This window comes from Papio anubis, chromosome 12 (assembly GCF_008728515.1).
Source record: "Papio anubis isolate 15944 chromosome 12, Panubis1.0, whole genome shotgun sequence".
Classification (NCBI taxonomy): Eukaryota; Metazoa; Chordata; class Mammalia; order Primates; family Cercopithecidae; genus Papio; species Papio anubis.
The window spans coordinates 13,416,385-13,437,236 of NC_044987.1; the positions used below are offsets into that span (position 1 = coordinate 13,416,385).

Genomic DNA, 20,852 nt, shown 5'->3' on the forward strand with positions numbered 1-20,852 from the left:
AGCTGTCGTCCAGTTCAATCCCCACTCTGCAAGACTCCGAACAGATTAATCCCTTAGTACTTGGAGGCCTGATGAATCAAGTGGGCACTATCCAGTCCTTCTCGCCAGATCCATGTACACAAGATCTAGATGAGATATCCTGGGGGACATCTCAAGTCGGAGCCCTGGCCCTCAGCCCAAGAAAGCCATGTTCCATGTGACTGCTTCTGCCCACATCTTCCCTAAAAAAGACATGATAAGAACTTCCTCCAGGTTTGCAGGCCCAGATGAGGGATAGTGAGAAGCTCTTCTCAGTAGCTGTCACACGCAGGGAAACAGGGAATATCACCATCACACCCTGCTAACTTGGCACACACGACGTCACCAAACTGTGCTCCGTGCAGCACAAAAACAACTCAGAAACATCCCCTGCCGGGTAGGAGTTAGCAGTCTAAAAGGACCGCACCGAAATGGCCTGGCAACAGAACAGATTCGGTATGGGGGAGACTCGGCAATCCTGTAGCATGAATGAAACACAACTGGGAGGCTCAGTGTGGGAGCAGAAACGGAGATCGTGTTGGATAAGCTGGAGATAGGACAAAAGAGGATATAGGGAGGTGGATGAAAAAGCTTTGGGAAAGTCTGATAAGGCCCCACCGGATGTGGTGGCCAACAGGAACCGTGGAGGCTCTCACGGCATCTGCTATTAGGTCCCTCCCTGGGGCTCACCAGGGATACAACTGCCCTTTTCTGAGATGACAACCACTAAGCTCTCCGGACGCTCCTTGGATTTCCCAAGGTCAGGAATCATAGAGTTAAAAAGATGTGTGTGTGTGTGTGTGTGTGTGTGTGTAGTGTGTGGTGTGTGTGTTGGTTTTCAGCTCTGTCTGTTGAAAGGACCTAGAGGCAAAGCAAAGACAACCCAAGAGCAACAGGGACACCTCCCTTACATCTTGGTTTCTAACAACATTCCCCACTCAGCAGGGCTTCCTGGAGTCACGCAGATTCCGGCATGGGGCAGGGAAGATTAAAAGATGAGCGTGAAGCACCTTGTTATGCCAAAAGGAAGAAAGTGCTCAAAAAAAAAAAAAAAAAAAAAAAAAATGACAGAGGCATGCCAAAAGGACACAGGAGCCAGCTTGAAGGAGCTCCTACAGGCCAATCCACAGCAATTTTAACACTGAAAATAACTAATACATGGAAGATGAAATATAGACCACTGGAAAAAACAGGCATCCATGTCCAGATTGATAAGATGACTGATAGATAGATAGATAGACAGACAGACTGACAGGATATTTGCACAGTCTTAAAGTATCTCCCCACAGGTTGCAAGGGAAAGCTCATAGTGACTCTACAGCAGAGACATTTGACAACAGCTTGACCAGGGAATCAACGTGCACATCACCAATGGGGGGAGGTTGGACAAGATCGTGCTTCTGTGTGTGCTGTGATTCCATGAGAAAAACACATGGCACCTGCCCAGGAGGCTAAGTGGAGATGCACAGCTGAAGCTCCTCAGGATGGAACATCAACCCCAATGGAGGGTCATTCTGTTTATGGAGGGCCATTCTATTTCAAAAAGCAGGAGGCTGTGTTCTTCAAAAATGCCCATATCAGAAAAGACAAAGAAAACTAAGTCATTGTTCCAGATTAAAGGAGACTAAAGAGATATGACAATGAAATGCAATGTGTGATTCTAAACTAGGTCTGTACTGAGTGCCCCACCCTGGCACCCCAAAAGAGCTGTAAAGAACATTGCTCAGTCAACTGACAAAATTGGAATATGGACGTTAAATTACTGTAGCAATGTTAAGTTTCCTAAGGTTGAAAACTGTACTGTGGTTATGTACGTAAATGCCCGTACTCTAAGGAAATACATACTGAAGTTTTAGGGGTAACGAGGCATGAAGTCTGCAACTCAGTCTCACATGAAGGGCAGGGAGGGAGGAAGGAAGAGACAGGGAAAGGGAGGGAATGATAAAACACATGAATAAATGTTATCAATAGGTTAATCTGGGCAATGGGTATACAGGTGTTCTCTTATGTAGCTTTGAAATTATTTCAAAATAAGAAGCTAAGAAAATAAACAAACTTAGGAGGAAATACAGTGGGCCAGGTTTCTCACTCTCAGATAAAAGAAACTAAAAAATGGAAAACTGGCCGGGCGCAGTGGCTCACACCTGTAATCTCAGCACTTTGGGAGACCAAGGTGGGTGGATCACGAGGTCAGGAGTTCAAGACCACCTGGCCAAGATGGTGAAACCCCATCTCTACTAAAAATACAAAAAAAAAAAAAAAGTTAGCCAGGTGCAGTGGCAGGCGCCTACAATCCCAGCTACTCAGGAAGCTCAAGCAGGAGAATCCCTTGAACCTGGGAGGCGGAGGTTGCAGTGAGCCGAGATCATGCCACCACACTCCAGCCTGGGTGACAGAGTGAGACTCTGTCTCAAAAAAAAAGGAAAACTAGAAAACTCTGTGGTATTGGGCTGAAATTGTAGGTTCAGTGTGAACTCATGGTGAGATAGAGACAGAGATAGATAAAAAGAGAAAGCGACGTACCTAGCTACATAAAAATGTGCATGGAGGGTGTGTATAGGCAATACATGCATTTCCTCACTCTCTTCACTAGGGAATGCTAGAATCAATGACACTCTAGGAAGAAGTGGGCACACCTGACACCCAGATCCTATCTCCTCAATACTGTGCTCCGCTGGAAGGAACCAAAGATCCTTGGAGAAATGGCTAATCCAAGGCTGGAGCAGAGAAAGTGCAAGATGAGCCCGGAGTACATTGTGCCTTGTGGAAAGCAACGAATGATGACGCAAATGTCAACAGAAACCACTGCTGGAAGGAACTCCCACTGGCCGTATATGGAACAATTTGAGCATAAAAACAAATTATGATAACAGATACAATCGGTTAAGTAGGAATCCATGATGAGTTCATACTCATCTAAATAAACAAAAATAAATAAATGGGTGAAAAAGACACTCTTTACAGTACAATGCCAACTAATAAATGCAGGAGCCATTGAATTACAAAAAAATAGCCATTTCACAAACAATAATAAATGATTCAGGCAAAAATTATCACTGGATGCTAAATCTAGCGTATGAAAGCTTGAGAAATAGAATAGCTACCTAAATTTAAAGTATCTCCCTGAAAAATATGTATTAATTATATGGTAAAAAACAGTAACTTTCAATGGAGAAATCTGACAGACACTACCTTAAACAAGTGATCATGCTCAGTGTAACGGGACAAACCAACATCAGAGGCCTCCAGATATGACACATTGAGAAGACACGTCATTGCTTTTGTGGTATTCCTGCCAAAAATGCATAATTTCAATGTAACCAGGAAGAAATATAAGCTGACTCAAACTGAGAAACAGTCTGCAAAATAACTGGCCTGTACTCTTCAAAAACACTCAGACGACGAACGTCGAAGACTGAGGACCTACTCCAGATTAAAGGCGCCCATAGAGACATCATATTAAGATGCAACATGTGAACGTGGATTGGACTCCAGGGTTTTTTTGTTTGTTGTTTTGGCTATAAAAGACATTATTGGAACCACTAACAAAATATGAACATGGTCTTCAGATTACATAATAGTATTGTATCAATGGCAATATCCTGATTTTAATGATTATGTTATGGTCATATAAATGTTCTTATTCTTAGGAAACACACTGAAATATTTAGGTACAAACAGGCATAATGACAGCAACTTGCTCTCAAGTGGTTTAGAAAAAGAGTGAGTATATTTTTAGAGATAAAATTAGAAAGAAAATGTGTTAAAATGTTAACGATTAGGGAATCTGAGAGCATGGTAGACTTTGTATTATTCCTGCAACTTTTCTGTAAGTCTAAAATTATTTCAAATTAAAAAATACTTTTGCTGACTAAAAATGGAGGGCAGATAAACAGCCGTCAGGGATGGAATCTTAATGGTGGCTTTGGCTTTGGTGCAGGGCCCACCTTCGTGGTGGGAGAGGGATGTGTGCTGAAGGCCAGATGAGGTAGTTCTAGCTCCAGGAGTGGGCTCTGCCTTTTGCCATGTTACTCTTCCCTCTGGCCTCCCCAATAACCAAGGGTGTTATATATCAGGCCTTCCCAGTAAGTATTCTAATTACTACTAGTACTTTCCACTGCCTTGTTGAGAGGAGTCAGACACTTGGGACAAAATTAAAAGCCAGTAACACAGGACTCTCTTAATACCCATTGTCAGGTTTGCCCTGGGGAGCATGCTAATCTCTATGCCCTAAAGGCGCCCTAGCCGATCACTTCCTATCAAAATGAATGCGGCTCTTCTTTGCCAAGGGAGAAGGCACCTACAGAGTCCTTTGACATGGTGCCTCTACCCTCTGCTAGATAAAACCACATGTAAATAGGATGGCTAATTGTTCTACAGTGAAGAAGTACTGTGCAGTTAGGAACAAAAGTGAAGATGAGAAGCTATCTGGTTTGGGGTGATGAGTCTTTGGGAGGAGGCATCAGACCAGGGCAGGTATACACAGTCATTAACATCGCCCTTGGGCTCAGTCCCACCTGGAAGGGAAGTCCTGAGTAAGGCCCAGTACGGCATCTATTTCCGACCTAGAAAGCCTCTCCCAGAATCCAACCCCAACTTACGGCAGAAGTCATAGGTCCGCCAGGGCCCCACCTCCACATCGGCATTCTTGCAGGCGCTTGCATACCGGGCCACAGAGTCACAGAGCTCTGACTCATTGCCCCCACTCTGGCACAGGCGGAAGAGGCAGGTGCGGTAGTAGGCAGTGACGTTCACCACCCCATGGCACTCCAGGAAGGAGCTGTTGGAGGGGTCGTTGATGATGCCGCACCTGGAGCGGCTTCGATAGAACTTGAGCAGCTCGGAGTCATTGTTGCAGGCCTTCAGCAGGTCCCCACACTCCCCGTTGCAGATCTCCTCGAAAGTTGTCCAGCTTTCCAGGAACACTGCCAGGTTGTCCGTGCACTTGCCATTGGGGAGACAGAACTCGTCACTGACGTTGGCGTTGAAGAAGCCGCACAAGCCCCCCGTGCAGTTGAAGTATGTGGTGGACAGCCGGATGTACAACAGACCTACGTCTGAGTACTGGACAGTCACCACGCCCCTGGACTCCACTGTCGTACTGTTTTTGTTTCGATAAATTTCCAGCTTCCCCGAAGGATGGAAAAAAGGCAATTCCACTTCCTGACCATTCAACTGAAAAATCAAATCATTCTTATCAATTCCAGGGACACACAGAGGACTCCCCATTTCCTAGGCTGTGGGATAAAGACATGGTCTGCCCTATTGCTAGCCTTTTGAGAGAGGTCAAGAAGCTGATGGAACCCACACAGATATCAACCGATTTGTCATGGGCTTCTTTATTTCTTTCTTTTTGGATTCCCCTGATTAGACCCATTCGCTGTTTATATGTGTGTTCTGGACCCAAAGCTAGCCCATAACAAACTAAACTGAAGTGTGAGCAAAAATCGCCTTAGATACGTGGCTCCCTCCTGCTGCCTGGCACCTCTGTTTTGGTACCTTTCAAAACAATTCCCCTCCTTTCCCGCCTTTCTGGCTCCTTTTCTCTTCCAATCTTACTTTTCCTGTGTCCCAGCTCCTCCAGGGCACATAGGATATCTCTAATGATCTAGGTGTCCATTCATCTATCTACTTCCTACTAGTCTATTAACAAACAAATCTCTGCCAATGTGGCAATGGGAATAAAAACACATCCCTTCCAGTTTGTGGATGTGTATTTTATTATCTCCTTGGGCAGTACTGTGTTGGCTTTTGTTTTCCAAACTAGACTTCAGGTGACATAAAATGCATATTGCATCCCAGTTCTGCAACAATTAGCTGTGGGACCTTCACTTACCCTCTTAGTATCTTCATGTGAAATGAGGAGTTGCACTCGATAATTCTCAAGATTCCTTCTAGAGCTAAGCTATGAGTCTGGGTGCCTAATGATAGGTTTTTCAGAGCAGGTCAGAGGGGTGGGAGTCACCCCTTACATCATCCCACATAGACTGGCATGTACAGGTAGGGGAGTTAGTAGGGTGCAAGGGTTAAGAGCACAGATTCTGGAGCCAGCCAGGCCGGTGTGAATCCTCCTTCACAGTTATGTGTCCCTGTGGAAGTTACTTAGCCTGTCTGCTTCTCAGCTTTCTCATCTATAAAATGAGGATCATAAGATGAAGTGTGATACTGCTTATAAGGGGCTTAGAATAGTGCTTGGCACATAGTAAGTGTTCTGTAAGTATTTGCTATTCCGGAGAGCTGGTCCTGCTCTATCTAATTGGAGAAATCCCAGCTGCATGCCATTTCTCCACCTGATAAGTCTTATTTGGTGCAGATCATTAGAAAACACTCCTGGTTGCAGCCATCTTCTTCCTAAAATCCACTCACAGCAGAGGCAGAAAGGCAAGCCTGAAGAGGATGGCGAGCTCCTCCTCCTGGCTAGACGTACCAGGAACCCCTCCAAAGGAGCAAGGAGCCTTACCTTGACTTCCGAAGCCCCGATGCCTCCTATCTTGACCTCCTGGTTGGCCACCAGGATCCGAAGTCCCCGCAGCCAAGCAGGTCCTGCATCGGGCTTCTTCTTGTTGATGTCGATTTCCAAGTACTCTGGGCGCTCAGGGCAGGTCTTCAGGAGGGTGTAGGAGAACTCGGAGGGGAAGGCGTAGGCGGCGCCATCAAAGGTGTGCAGCACCTCGTTTTGGCTGAGCAGGCACACGGTCTCCCGCTTAGGGAAGCAGCCCTGGTAGCCGTCCTCCACCGCGCACACCTCCCCGCTGCTGCAGGTCTTGTTGAAGCAGTAGATGTCCCCACCCTCCTCGCACAGGCACTGCACCGTGCAGTTGGCCGTGGCCCAGAAGAACTCCCCCATGGTGTAGTAGTGGCCATCGAAGTCGCAGCCGCACTTGTGCAGCGGGACGCACTGGCTGGTGCTGAGGACGAAGCCCTGGTTGCACTCGCAGCCCTCCGTGCACGGCGTGGCGCAGTTCTGCGAGGCCGTCAGGTCGGAGCACGTGTCGGGGCAGCTGCTGGTGCACACGGAGTAGTGGCTGAAGCTCGGGCACTGCACCGTGGACACTGATGCGGGGAAAGGAAGAGAGCCGATAACAAGGTGAATGCACCCCGACTGCCAAACGGCCAGAATCTTAACGCTCCTCCTGGATCATTTAGTTCCTAGAGTGAGGGTCAAGCGGCCACTCGGAGAAGAGAGAATTGAGGTTGTATCTGTAAAACCCAGCTCAGTGACTCTCCTAATAACTACTGAGCAGTGTAACTGGACTATGAACTTCTATTGGAATTTGATCATCTTGACTAAAATTAAACTTTCAGGATGCCATCCTTTCTAGACTACTGATTACCCAATATAGGTTTATTATTTGGTGATCCACACTATCGAGATGTTTTAAGAGCTTCCACTGATGGACATATAAATTGATCTGATTTTAAAGAGCATGGCCCATTCTTAGAAGGAAATAAATCCAATTTTCAGGAGAAATGAAAAATGTAACCATTAGAGGAGTAATTTGAAAATGTGAAATTTGTAACAGGGAGGTACTTAAAATACCTAAGTGTGACCAAGGAAGATTGTGGGGATGAATTCCCTGAGATATTAAAAATAAGAAAGAACTCTGGCTACCTCCAAAGAATTCAAAGAATTTGTGTGGCTATTTCTCCAGGAGACTAGGCAAGATGTCTTCTAAAGGCCCTTCTTGCCTCAGAAATCTTTGGTTTAATAACATCTGGGCCTACATAAATGTTTGAGTCTGGTTGAATCCAACAAGCAGGGGCTCAGGGGCCTAGTAAACTATCTCTCTGAATTAAATAGAGTCCATTGCACCAGAATAAGAGAGAGAAAAGCAAGAGAAATGTAGAGGATGGGAAAGTAGTGACACTAGAAAATATCTATCTGTAGCCATTGTAACATTTGAGTTAGATAATTTGGATGCTCTTGGCTTATATAAGGATAAAGAGAAGCCATATTCAGTCTCAACTTGAATCCAATATGGATGCTCTGGTCATAAGAGAGGCTGGTCAGTCACACAGCAAGAATACAGTTGCTTGTATTGTAGTTTGACCAAAACTCTTAAGAACTGAATCTGATACATGATGGTTTATGTGACTCCAACTTACACTGATAAGAAGAATTCTCCCCCTAGCCTTGGAACTTAAAGAAACCTTTACATCTTCTCACCTCTCTAGTACTCTCAAATGCATGGATTACAATTTTCTATTTACTCATATGGAGAAAACCAAGGACTAAGAAGGAAACGAAATCTATTTGTTTTTAAACTGTGTATAACTAGCAAAAGAAATACATATTTAAGTGGGATACAAGGAAAAAATAATGAGATAACTAAATGGTAGAAAATGCTTAATCCAAAAGTGTGATTCAAAAGAGCCAGGATTTCCCTCAAAGTTGGGGCTTTTCCTAACCACTCCTAACATTTAAGAAAAAGGGTTTCTTTACTCATATGCTGTACTGCTCATCTACAGCAGCAGCAGGGCAAAAACCCTAAAGGGTCTAACAGTGGAGAAGAAAGTGCCAAGGAACAATTGCTGCAGGTTCCATGTGGGAGGTGAGCTGTTTTCCCAAGGGCTAGTTTTGATGACCCAGGCCCACAGCTGCATTAACTCAACAGCCTAAAAAGTAGCCACCTCCCCCTCTGGACACCCCACCTCCTCACTCAACTCTGGAGCTGCCATCCCCTGCTATGGGACTTCCTGCCATGCCTTCCATGTTTCCAGACCAGGTATGTTCATCAATGGGTTGTTTCCCGGCTGTGGTATTAGGTGGGGGCAAAAGCAAAGATCCTTTCACAATTCGTTCTTTGTAATTTGTGCAATTTCAACCTCCCCTTCATTCTTGGGTCACAAGTCTTAACAAGGACATTTGGAGGAGCCCCCAAAGCCTATCCCTGCCCCCTACACAAGAGAGACCTGTCATGGGGATGGGATGCCAGCTTACCACACCCAGTCTGGGTTCGCCAGTCTCCGATTGGAATGCCAAGGGCTTGGCACACAAGAGCGTAGGCCTGGATGGCTTGGCAGAGGAGCGTGCCATTGTCCCTCACACTGCACAGGTCATACACGCAGCTGTGCACAAAAGCAGTGGGGTCCACAACAGTGCCACACTCCCACAGGGGCCCATCTGTCTTGTTGAGGAAGCCGCAGTAGTCAGAGCCAAAGTAGAGGGCTTCAGTGGCAGCGTCACATTGGGTGCAGTTGTCCACGCAGCCGGAGTCGCACTTCCAGTCCGCGTGGTACACACGCCAGCTCTCTCCCAGATCCAGGACAGACATGGCCGGCCTGCCATCCGGGCGGAGGAAGTCATCCAGTGGGTTTTTATTATAGTTTCCACAGAGTCCGCAGGTGGAGTTTATATAGGAGCCTGGGATGGAAATGGAGGCGTAGTGCTGGCCATCAAAAGTCACTAAGAGCCCAAAATCTGTTTCCACGGCAGTAGACATGCCACTCTGGTAGATTTTCACTGTCCCCAAGTCTAAGGTGACGGGCAAAGAAGTCACTAGGTCATTAACCTGCCAACAACAGTAATAGTGAAAGGCAGGTGAGCAGGCGCCCGGGCACTGGGTTCCAGCAGAGATCAGGAAAGGAAGGCAAAGCAACTCAACACTCCAGAAAGAAGCCACCTAAATGGTCCAGGCTCCAGTAGGCTTCCGTCTGATTAAGACAAAGGCCCGGGGGCAAATGGAGACAGCTGCTTGTGGGCCAGCCCAAGCACTGTGTATATGGGCTGTGGTTGCTGTGGCATACCGAGTGCCATTACAGACTCCTCTGGGGACCGTCTGGTTGTCAACCTTTCCTGGCTGGCTCTTGGCTAGCTTCAAATCTTTTCTTCAAAGACCTGTCACCTCCCTTTTCCTCTGCATTCCTCTAAATATCCATTCTTTAAGTCTCAGCTTAAGTCATGCATTTTCCAGGACCCTCTTCCTGCCTTTAGTCCTCCCGACCCCACTCTCAGCTCGAGTGTGTGCTGGGTCCACTGCTGGACACCATTTAGCTTTCAGCCTGTCCTGATGTAGTATTCTCCAAGTGTTGTACTCTATAACTTCCTTGTATCAGAACTACGTCATGTAACCATTCAACAACACATTTAAACACCTGCTAGGTACCAAGCACTATGTCAGGAACTGAGATGTAAAGGGTTAAAAAACATAATTGCCCCTGCCCCTCAAGGAGCCCTCAGTCTGCTGAAGAAGAGGGACATGCATCGATACTTACAGCATAATCTTTAACTGTGAGTCAACAGAGGATACAATGGGAGAGCAGTAAATGAACGTTGAATCCAGCGTAGGGGAATCACGTAAAGTTTTTAGAAGCAGTTAAGTCTAACCTGGGTCTTTAAAGATAAACAGAAGTGGCCAAAGGAAGAGTCGGGGAAGGGCAGAGAAATCCAAGACAAGAGAGCAGAGGCAGGAGGGTGAGGAACAGCTGGGTGGGGTTGGGGGGCAGACACTGAGGTGTTACTGGACTACAGAGGGAAGAGATGGCTGAAAATGAGGCTGGAGGTAGACGCAAGGTCCATTCATTCTACAAGTATGTATTTAGGCCTTTCTGTGTACCTAGCACTGTTCTAAGAGTTGTGGATTAGCAGCAAGTGAAATGAACAAAAATCTCTGCCTCATGGAACTTATATTTTAGCTAGGGAGACCAACAACAAGCAAAATAAATGAGTAAAACGTTTATGTCAGATGAGTGTTAATGCAGAAAAATAAAGAGCAGGAAATACTTTTTTAAAAAGTGCTAAGGCATATATGTTTATTGCGGCACTATTCACAATAGCAAAGACTTGGAACCAACCCAAATGTCCATCAGTGACAGACTGGATTAAGAAAATGTGGCACATATACACCATGGAATACTATGCAGCCATAAAAAAGGATGAGTTCATGTCCTTTGTAGGGACATGGATGCAGCTGGAAACCATCATTCTCAGCAAACTATCGCAAGAACAGAAAACCAAACACTGCATGTTCTCACTCATAGGTAGCAATTGAACAATGAGAACACCTGGACACAGGAAGGGGATCATCACACACCAGGGCCTGTTGTGGGGTGAGGGGATGGGGGAGGGATAGCATTAGGAGATAGACCTAATGTAAATGACGAGTTAATGGGTGCAGCACACCAACATGGCACATGTATACATATGTAACAAACCTGCATGTTGTGCACATGTACCCTAGAACTTAAAGTATAATAAAATAAATAAATAAATAAATAAATAAATAGTGCTAAGGAAAAGGGTTTCTAATTTTAAATAGGGTGGTCAGGTAAGACATCCTTGGGAAGGAGACATCTGAGATAAGGAAGCAAGCCATGTGGTTATCTGGGGTGAGACTGGCTCTTGAGGAGGGGACAGCAGCCCTAGGTTGGGAGCATACCTGGGCGCTCCCAGGATTACAAGGTGTGTGGGGGACAGTGTGGCTGGAGAGAGACAGCAGGAGAGGGCAGCAACAGATGACGTCAGAGTGAGAAGAGCGGCCAGAACAAGCAGGGCCTGTCGGCCATTGTAAAGACTTTGGCTTTGGCTCTGAGCAAGACGGACAGCCCAGGGAGTATTTAAAGAAAAGGGTCGGCATGATCTGACTTCTGCTTTAAAAGAATCGCTCTGGCTTCTGTGCTGAGAACAGATCTTGGAGGGCCTTTTAAGCCAACGTTAAAAACAAAACAAAAGTTGGATTTCTATTCTGTAGGGAGAGCCCGTGAAGGCTCTTAAGCAAGGGAATGACATCATCAGATTTGTGTTTTAGAAAGCCCCTTCTGGCTAGCATGAAGAACTTACTGAAGGAAGTTGAGATTAGACACAGAGAAGCCAGACAGGCAACTGCTGCAGGAGTCCAGGGAGGTGATGAGGATGAGAGCCTAAACTAGCTGCAGACATGAGAGGGAGGGATGAGGTTATAGAACACACACAGCTGGATGTGGTGGTTTTGCAATGGGGCATGAGAAAGGAGGGAAGAATCAAGAGTGAGCCCCAGGCATCCAGTACGGGTGAGTAAGTGGCTTGATAAGCTTCAAAGAGAGAGTTAATTTTCTTTTTCACACTCACCATGCCTAGCACCTACAGACACTCATGCTCATGGGCTGGGATAGAATAACTTGTCTTAGAACAGCCCTCAGTGGGCTTGACTCTAAGTGCACATAAAGTTTCCAGGGTGTCCTGGACCCACACTGATTTCTGGCACATCAGATAAACAAGGGTCTTACCTGTCATCATTGTTGCTACTTTCTGAGTTGTCTGGGAGATGAGATGATGGTCTGCGCATCCCTTCCAACATTTACCGTGGCAGATGCCACATGCATCTCTCTGTCTCTATGGATTAGTAGTTGGTCCTCACCAAAATCACCCTTAATGGTCCATTCACTACAATGTAGGCTTTTGCTAGAATGTACTTAAAAACTCTTCCAGCCTCTACCAATTACCGAAAGATGCTAGCACTTTTTTTTTTTTTTTTTTTTTTTTTTTTTTTGAGACAGGGCCTTGCTCTGTCTCCCAGGCTGGAGTGCAGTGGCACAAACATGGCTCACTGCAGCCTCAACTTCCCTGGCTCCAGTGATTCTCCCACCTCAGCCTCCTGAGTAGCTGGGACTACAGGTGCACACCACAACACCTGGCTATTTTGGCTATATATATATATACACATATATATTTTTTTTTTTTTTGGAGAGACAGGCTTTTGCCATGCTGCCCAGGCTGGTCTTGAACTCCTGAGCTCAAGCAATCTGCCCTCCTTGGCCTCCCAAAGTGGTGGGATTATAGGTGTGAGCCACTGTGCCCAGACTGCTACCACATTTTTAGGTATTTATTACAGCAGCACCTCACTCCTGGTACCAATCTTCTGTTTTAATATGTTTGGGTTGCTAGAACAAAATACCACAAACTGGGTAGCTTATAAACAACTGAAATTTATTTCTCACAGTTCTGGAGGCTGGGAAGTCTAAGGTCAGGGGGCTAGCAGATTCATTGTCTGGCGAGAGCCCAATTTCTGGTTCATAAATGGCACCTTCCAGCTGTGTTCGCATGTGGTGAAAGAAGAAATGAGCTCCCTCTGGCCTCCTAAGAGCACTAATCCGATTCATAAGGGCTCCACCCTCATGACCTAATCACCTCCTCAAGGTCCCACCTCCTTATACCATCGCCTTAGGAGTTAGAATTTCAACATATGAATTTTGAGGGGAACACAGATATTTAGATCATAGCAATGGGGGAAGGGAATAAGAAAATAAGCTTGAGAAATAAACCATCCTGCAGAGAACTAGAAGTAGAAAGAAAAACCAAGGACTTGATTTATTTATTCCTATCTCCTAGGTAGAGGGTTAGCCAAATCTTACTAGCTGACCTTGCCTACAATATGGTTTTTCCTACCATAAGAGAAAAGGGAGAGAAGATCCATATTATAGGGAAGGTCAGCTAGTAAGAGCGCTGAACACTTATCCATCGTTCTGTGCTGATAAGTGGAAGGCGAAATCTTCCCCAATGTTGGTATAATTATGAATGTCAAATACGTCAACTGCTGAGTGGGCTCCTCTGCTCTTACTTAAGCTCCTGCTAACAAGGGGCACAGTCTTATTGTGTCCCAAAGCAGAAGCCATGGGGTAGGCTGGCTCTGGATATTTCTACAGTCCCCCCACCATCACAACCCCCAGGACCCCAGTTTCCCTGCCTCTGTTCTTGTCACACTCAGGCTAACCTGACACCTGGGTGACTGTGGGTGTCAGTAATGTTCCAGTTCATACCTTTTTTTTTTCTGGCATAAGTTTTTATTTATTGCACCCCCTTTCACTCTCACTATAGAGTCATTGTCCTTGTGTCCCACAGTGCTTAGAGCAGGAGATCCCAGAGAACTCTTGTCCCCAAGTGTAATTCCTTGCTTCATTCCTCTGACCCTGTCCTCAACCTATGGTTAGCAGACAGCTGATAAGCCTCGCCTGTTTGCTTGCTTTTCTTCTGCCTGCATTCTGGCCATTTCCCTCTTCCACAGTACCTCTCCCAGGATGTAGGTGGGGGCAGGGGGAGGAGAGAGAAGTGGAGTCACAGAGGCATAGGTCTTGGAACTGAAAGAAAGTTCCATGGGAATAGTCATAGGGAGCCAGCATGCACCGAGCATGTACTGTGTGCCAGACTTTGTACTGGACATTGCCCTGTGGCTATTCTATTTAATTCTTGTAACAGTCTTAGGAGGTCCTTATCATTTTCTCCTTTTACAGATGAGGAAATTGAGGATCGGGGCTGGTGTGACTTGCAAGTGACAGAGCCTGAGTCCTCCTAGTCGAGCTCCAAAGCCAGGTTTTCTCCACTTCTCCCTGCTGCCTGTATACCAGTGCTGAGGACAGGCCGCCAGGGCCAGCGACAGCCCAGGAGCCCTACCTCCTAGAGGGCCCCGTCTCACAGACAAAGAAAACGGAGCTCAAACAGGCCACTCAGCTGGCGGTGGTGGCATAGGGATTTGAACAGGTCCAGCCCCAGAGCTCAAGCTGCTCATCACTGTGGGCTGGTGGCCTTGGCTCCCTTTTCACTGGAGCACCCTAAACTACTGGTGTTCATGTGGGGAAGAAAGATGAGAACTGATATTAGCTAGAAAGAGATGCTTCTTCTAGATGGATTTTTACTTATGCTGGCTTTCTTTGGTCCCACTGGCAAATCTAATCCTAAACTGTTTATTTTGTTATTTGAGAACAGTTTAATGGGGGAAAATCCATGTACAGAACTCAGCTCCTAATCCCAGCGTATGAAGACAGCGCTGGAGGAGGGAGGTCTGTGTTTTGGAAGAACAGATCTTAGTGGCCATTTCTAACCTGGCACAGCGTGGCTGAAGAAGTCAGCTGCCTCCCGGCATCTCAGGCTCCTTCCTGCTTCCCAGCCCTCTCCCTGCCTGTCCCCATATCACCCTGGGTCAGGGCTCTGCCATCCACCAAACCACTCTCTCCCCAGCAGGGCAGGTGTATTCAGAGACGCTTGGAAACCATTTGGCAAAAGGAAAAGGAAGCCATTGTTAGCTTGCAGTTGGAGTCACATAACCTTTTCTTTCTGAAACATTTACATTCACACCCACATCTCCCTGTCGCTACAGAAAATTGAGGAATCCGTGCCCTATGCTTGGACGATGGAACACAGCCACACAAAATTAGCAGAGCTGCTGGGCCTGAAAGAAATGACGGTGTCCCTTTCCTTCTAAAAAAAAAAAAAAAATCTGACTGAGAATGAAAAAGAATTTTAATCAAAATACAAAATAGGAATAAAGCATGAAGCTTTATTTTTCAACTACTGGTATCATACACATCATCCCCAAATACAGGAAAGTAGAGGGAAGCTAGTGAAAAATTTTTCTAGCTTGAAATGCCAGCATCTATCTACAAGGATAAGTATAGTGCTCAACAGCACAATATAAATTTAAAAGGGAAAATCTCCAAACTTCTGTATCTGAACTCTTAGCCTTGATTTGATATACAGAGTTGTCCCTAGAGAGACTAACCAAATAGCAAGCACACTGGCATTTCAACCACAGTAATAGCTCACTTTCCTCATTATGAGACTGATAAACTGCACAGACCTGGGAAAGGCAGAGCCAGAAAGAGTGGAATTAGTTCCCTGGCCCTGCCTTTTGTTGGACATGCTACATCAATTAAAACTACAACACATTTTTCAAAAAATGAAAGAAATCCCTGCATTGGCATCAGTTCTGGTTTGTAATCTCTGTAATGACCTCCATGCATGGGGATTAAGGATTGCACGGGGTTGCAGCAATCAACCCCTTGTGGTCTTGGTTATTACAGCTTGAATAAATACACGGTTGCAACAAGGTCTTGATTAACATTATGAAAATTGGGGCCTGCACAAATTGAGTAATTGCTAGTAGCTTTTTGCTTTCTCTTTTTTGTTGATGTCCCTGCTTGAAATCCAGGTGGACAGTGACAGGAATCATTTGCATATGCTAAACTGGCCAGCAGAGACCCATGTTCTTCTCTGTTATTCTAGGTGGGAGTTGGGGACTCTATTCAAGGGGTGTCTGGGCAGAGCTTTCATGGGACTTTCCCAGCCAAGCCTCACTAAGGAAGTCACCAAAGCCAATCCAGGTGCCTGCACAGGTGGTGTTTCTGGAGACATCAATCGATTTGGAGGTTTCTCTGAAAATGAAGCAGCAGCTCTTGAGCAAACAGAATTGGGGCTGAGGTGGCGTAAGGATTGTTAATCAAAGGCTGTAGTGAATTGGGGGTTTGTATTGCGTTTGCACCATCCACAGGGCATGGCTATGTGGCTACAATTATTGCAAGCCAGGACCATGAGAAACTCTTTCCAGTTTTTCTGAGCTGTGCGTGTGTGTGTGTGTGTGTGTGTGTGTGTGTGTATGTGTGAGTGTGTGTCTACCAGTGTTTATGAGGGAACTAGGAATATAAATGTACTCTAAGTTTAAAAGCAGATAGACATGTTGAGGAGAGAGCTTAGGATAGCTCTTGTACACATAAAATTTGGCCCAGTAAAGTATTTTACAAGCTATTTGCAAGGCAGGGAGAGCTGTGCATCTCTTTGGCACTGTAGAGAGACAAACAGCAGAACCAGTAGATCTGGGGAAGTCTTCCCTAGGCTGAAGAATCTCCAGCTTCTCCATTTCCCCGTAAAGGACAGAGAGGGTCTCACCTTGACTTTTCCATAGCTTCCTTTGGGGATGAGAATCTTGTAGCCATTCACCTCCACTGAGAGCTCCTTCACCCAGGAGACGGCTGAACCCCCGCGGTGTTCATTCTTGGCCTCTACACTGAAGAAAGGGAGGCTGGAAGTCTGCAAACACTGTCGGGCCAGCAAGTAGGCACAGGAGCCTTGGAAGTGGAAGAGGAAGCCGTCAAAAGTGTGGTAGTGTGGCTCCCCAAACACCACGCACGTGCTGGTTTCCACAGTGCTGCAGTAGAAGAATTTGCCTTTGGGTTCGCACACCTCGTAGGGGCTACAAGAAGCCTCCTGGCAGTAGATCTCATTGTTGAAATCCAGACAGCGGCACTTGATGGTGCAGTTCAAGTCTTCCCAAAACACCTCCCCTCGCCGAAGGAACTGTCCTGGGGAATAATGACATTAGAGCCAACATTTACTGAGCATTTACCCTGTGTGTCAGGCATTGGGCTAAATGCTTTACTTCCATCATACCATTTAATCCACGTAAGAACCTGTTAGGGAGGTATGGTCGCCCTCATTTGACAAATGAGGAAACTGAGGCTTAAAAGAAGTTGAGTAATTCATCCAGGATCACTCAGCAACTCCGTGGGAAAGCCAGGATTCCAAGCGGAGTCTGTCTGAATCCAGTCTAAGCTCTTGGTATTATTATCTCCATGGCTGGTGAGCAAACTCACATTCAAGGAAAACCACATTATCATTAGTCCATGGAAAAGGGTATGACACTTGGAAGTCATTTCCTGCCTTTTCTTCCGAAGGAAGAGCCAGTTTACCCAGGTTACTCAGCAACACTGTTTGTTTGCTAATTTGTTCATTCATTTAACAGACATTTGTTGGGGGCCCAGTATGTGCCGGAAAAGGTCAATAGCACTAATCAGGAGTCAGATGTATGAGTATAAATCCCAAGCTCCCTGGGAAGATTCTGGAAAGCGCTGACCACTTTCTTGGCACGTTTAAAGGCTCATGAATCCTGCAGATGCTGCTTAGGCAGGATTTACACCTACACAAATTGTCTTCTTTCCCACTCTAGGGCCCTGTCCAAGTCCAGGATTCCTCTCTGTCTATGCACTGGACAGACCTTCTTGACAAATTCTAGGTCAGGAAGAGAATGAGGAAAGGGGAGGGGAATGGTTTGAAGGGATGTGATAATTTTAAAAACACTTTTGTCTTTGGTAGAAGTGTAGTCTTTAAAATCATTTCCATAAATAAATGACCTCCCCACCAAAAAACTTGGAAATTTTCTGGTTGCTAACATCAACCTTTAATTGAAATAGAAACATTTCTGGGCTGGGGGCTGTGATCTAGTCCTTGCTGGGGGGTTGGGGTCAAGAGAACTGAGCAGCAGTCACAAATCTGCAATCAATTTCCAAGACTACTCACTCAACTTCCACCTGTCTGTTTTTCTAACCTGTAAAATGCGGATACTGCTGTTTCTCATCCTTGTCTCACAGGGAACAGTGATGCTATAAAAAAGTTGACACAGGTTGATAGAAGTAGAAGCACTTGTAAAATAAGAATGTCTGAAAAGGCAAGTATCAAAGACACAGCATTAAGAAATGTAAATAACATCTCGAGTTTTTATAAAACTGACTATGGAGTGAATAGCACAAGGCTGCAAGGTTAACCCAAGTCGGGGGTGCGGGTGCATCGGTAACAGTCTTGGCTCTATCTGCCCAACAGGAACAATGACGTTTCAACAGGCAATTCTATTTTATACCTGTTGAGAATAGAGTTGAAAAATGAGAGAATAGATTTAGTCACATTCCCAATAGGTCATGTGCATCAGCCCTGAAAACAGGTCCTCAATCCTCAGCACTCCTTGGCACTAGTTCAGGGCTGTATGTATTGTGACAGCCTCCACTCAGCATCATTTCCAGGCCCTGCTTTTTCAGGCTTTCAATAAATGAGAGGAAAATGCCTTTGAATAGAGGGGGTTTGGACCAAAAGGTAGACTCTTTGAGATAATTTTGTTTGTGGAATGATGATATAATAAACCAGCTCTATGGAACACTTCCCCTGTATACCCCAGGCCAAATCCCAATCTCATTAGATTGATAGATGCCCAGAGGCACATAAAAATGCATAGCAGTCTATATAAGGATATTGAATTCGTCCTGGATATGAAACCCAAACCTATAACTCAGGAGGAAAAGAATGAAGTCAAAGTGGAGACTGTGTACACAGCTGGCATCTGACCAATTCCACAGCTCTGCAAGCCAATGTTTTCTATTATCACAGCATTTCATTCCCAGGACTCAGGTAAGAGGCTGTCACTGGGCACTCATGTTGTATGGCCATAGTCAGTCATCTCTGTGATGCCTGGACAAGCGGAAGAGGTATTTGGGTAAGAGTCTGCAACTTCTCAGGCCCCTGGTCCAGGCTGTACAAGGGAGGGAGGGAATGTGGTATTGAGTTGCTATCTCTCACAGACCTTAAGTGATGCTGTATTTATACTCTGTAGGGGAGGAGGGTACAATCTCAAATCCTAATGAGCTCTGGAACTAGATTATTTCCTATCCAGTTAATACCAGCTTAGCTGCAAAACATTTATTTGTTATTTTGAACATGGGGGATTTTACAGAGTCCACAGAGGCAAGAGCCCAGGCAGGCCATCTTCACACATGACCTACCTTAGAGCAGAGGCACTAATCACAGCACAGGGAATGGGGCAGAGGGCACAGGTGTGTCAGACCATGTGAATGTGGCTTTTCTGTATATTAAACACATTGAGCCCAGGTGCAGTGACTCACACCTTTAATCCCAGTGCTTTGGAAGGCTGAGATGGGATGATGGCTTGAGGCCAGGAGTTTAAGACCAGCCTGGGCAACATGCTGAGACCCTGTCTCTACAAAAAATAAAAAATTAGCTAAGCATGGTGGTGGTTCCTGCAGTCCCAGCTACTCAAGAGGCTGAGGTGGGAGGATCACTTGAGCCCAGGAGTTTGGAGTTCAAAGTTACAGTGAGCTATGATCATGACACTGTTCTCTAGCCAGCCTGGGTGACAGAGAGAGACGCTGTCTCCTAAACAAACAATAACACCAACAACACAAACAACAAATTGAAGCTGAGCCAAGAAAGAACCCCGAGACCTCCCAGGGCTGCCAAGACAAGCAGCAGTCCAAGCTTCTATCTGAGGGGGTAAGGGCACCTCCTCATTCCTATCCAAAACTTCCTCAGAGGTCTGGAAACACTTTTCCCATGGTCTTCCTCTGTGTTTCCACAGTACCCTACACACGTGTCTATCATAATATGTCTTATGCTGTGTCATCATTGTTCCCATGGCTATGTCTCCTCTACCATAGTAATGTCATGGGCAGCTAGAGCAGCTTTATCTCCAGCACCTCACAGAGTGGCTGGCATTTCAATGGCACTCTTAAAATGTTTTTCAGAAAGATGCAATGGCTTGCTGAATGGCTGGATGACTTGATGGATGGGTTGGTGGATGGGTAAGTAGGTGGATGGGTGGGCAGGCGGATCGACGGCAAGGAACGGGTGGATGGACGGAACGGATTTGGATGGGCGGAATGGGTGGCAGATGGACGGATGGGCGGTGGATGGCGGATAGGCGGATGGATGGGTGGGTGAATGGGTGGTGGTGGTGGATAGGGATGGTGGTGGATGGATGGTGGAATGGTGGTGGTGGATGGATGGTGGAATGGATGGATAAAGGAAGGTGGACCCCGACAGTGGAATGGACAAATGGACGGAAGGAATGGACGGAGTGGAATGGAGTGGTGGTAGGTGGATGGACGGGTGGAGGAATAGATGGACGGACGGGTGACGATCAAACGCGGGACGGACGGGAAGCGGGCATGAAACCATGAACCAAAGTGGACGTCGGGGTGAATGGGTGGGTGGCAGGCAGGATGGATGGGTGGTGGGTAGGTGGACGGATGGTGGTGGAATGGGTGGATGGAATGGTGGTGGATGGACGGGGTGGAGTGGAACGAATGGATGAATGGATGGATGGATGGAATGGTGGAATGGATAAATGGATGGAGGGGTGGAATGGGTGGATGGATAGGTGGAATGGTGGATGGATGGAATGGGTGGTGGATGGAATGGATGGATGGAATGGTGGTGGTGGTGGATGGTGGAATGGATGGAATGGAATGGTGGTGGAATGGGTGGAACACCCCGGCGCGAAACGCGGGACGGACAAACGAACGGGCGA

At 46.2% G+C, this 20,852-nt stretch overlaps 1 protein-coding gene across 11 annotated transcripts in view; it reads right to left on the minus strand.

Moving 5' to 3' along the window:
- The window catches only part of TECTA (tectorin alpha), a 98,609-nt gene that overhangs the window by 57,265 nt on the left and 20,492 nt on the right, over positions 1 to 20,852 (minus strand). For 10 of the 11 annotated variants that reach the window (XM_017949013.3, XM_017949012.3, XM_009187515.4 and 7 more), the window contains 4 exons: positions 16,652 to 17,064; positions 8,960 to 9,530; positions 6,479 to 7,071; positions 4,620 to 5,193 (listed from right to left, as the gene is read on the minus strand). In XM_017949013.3, the coding sequence (XP_017804502.1) occupies positions 4,620 to 5,193; positions 6,479 to 7,071; positions 8,960 to 9,530; positions 16,652 to 17,064 (2,151 nt within the window). The remainder of the gene's footprint in view (positions 1 to 4,619; positions 5,194 to 6,478; positions 7,072 to 8,959; positions 9,531 to 16,651; positions 17,065 to 20,852) is intronic. The other variant, XM_031652861.1, reaches the window with a different exon arrangement.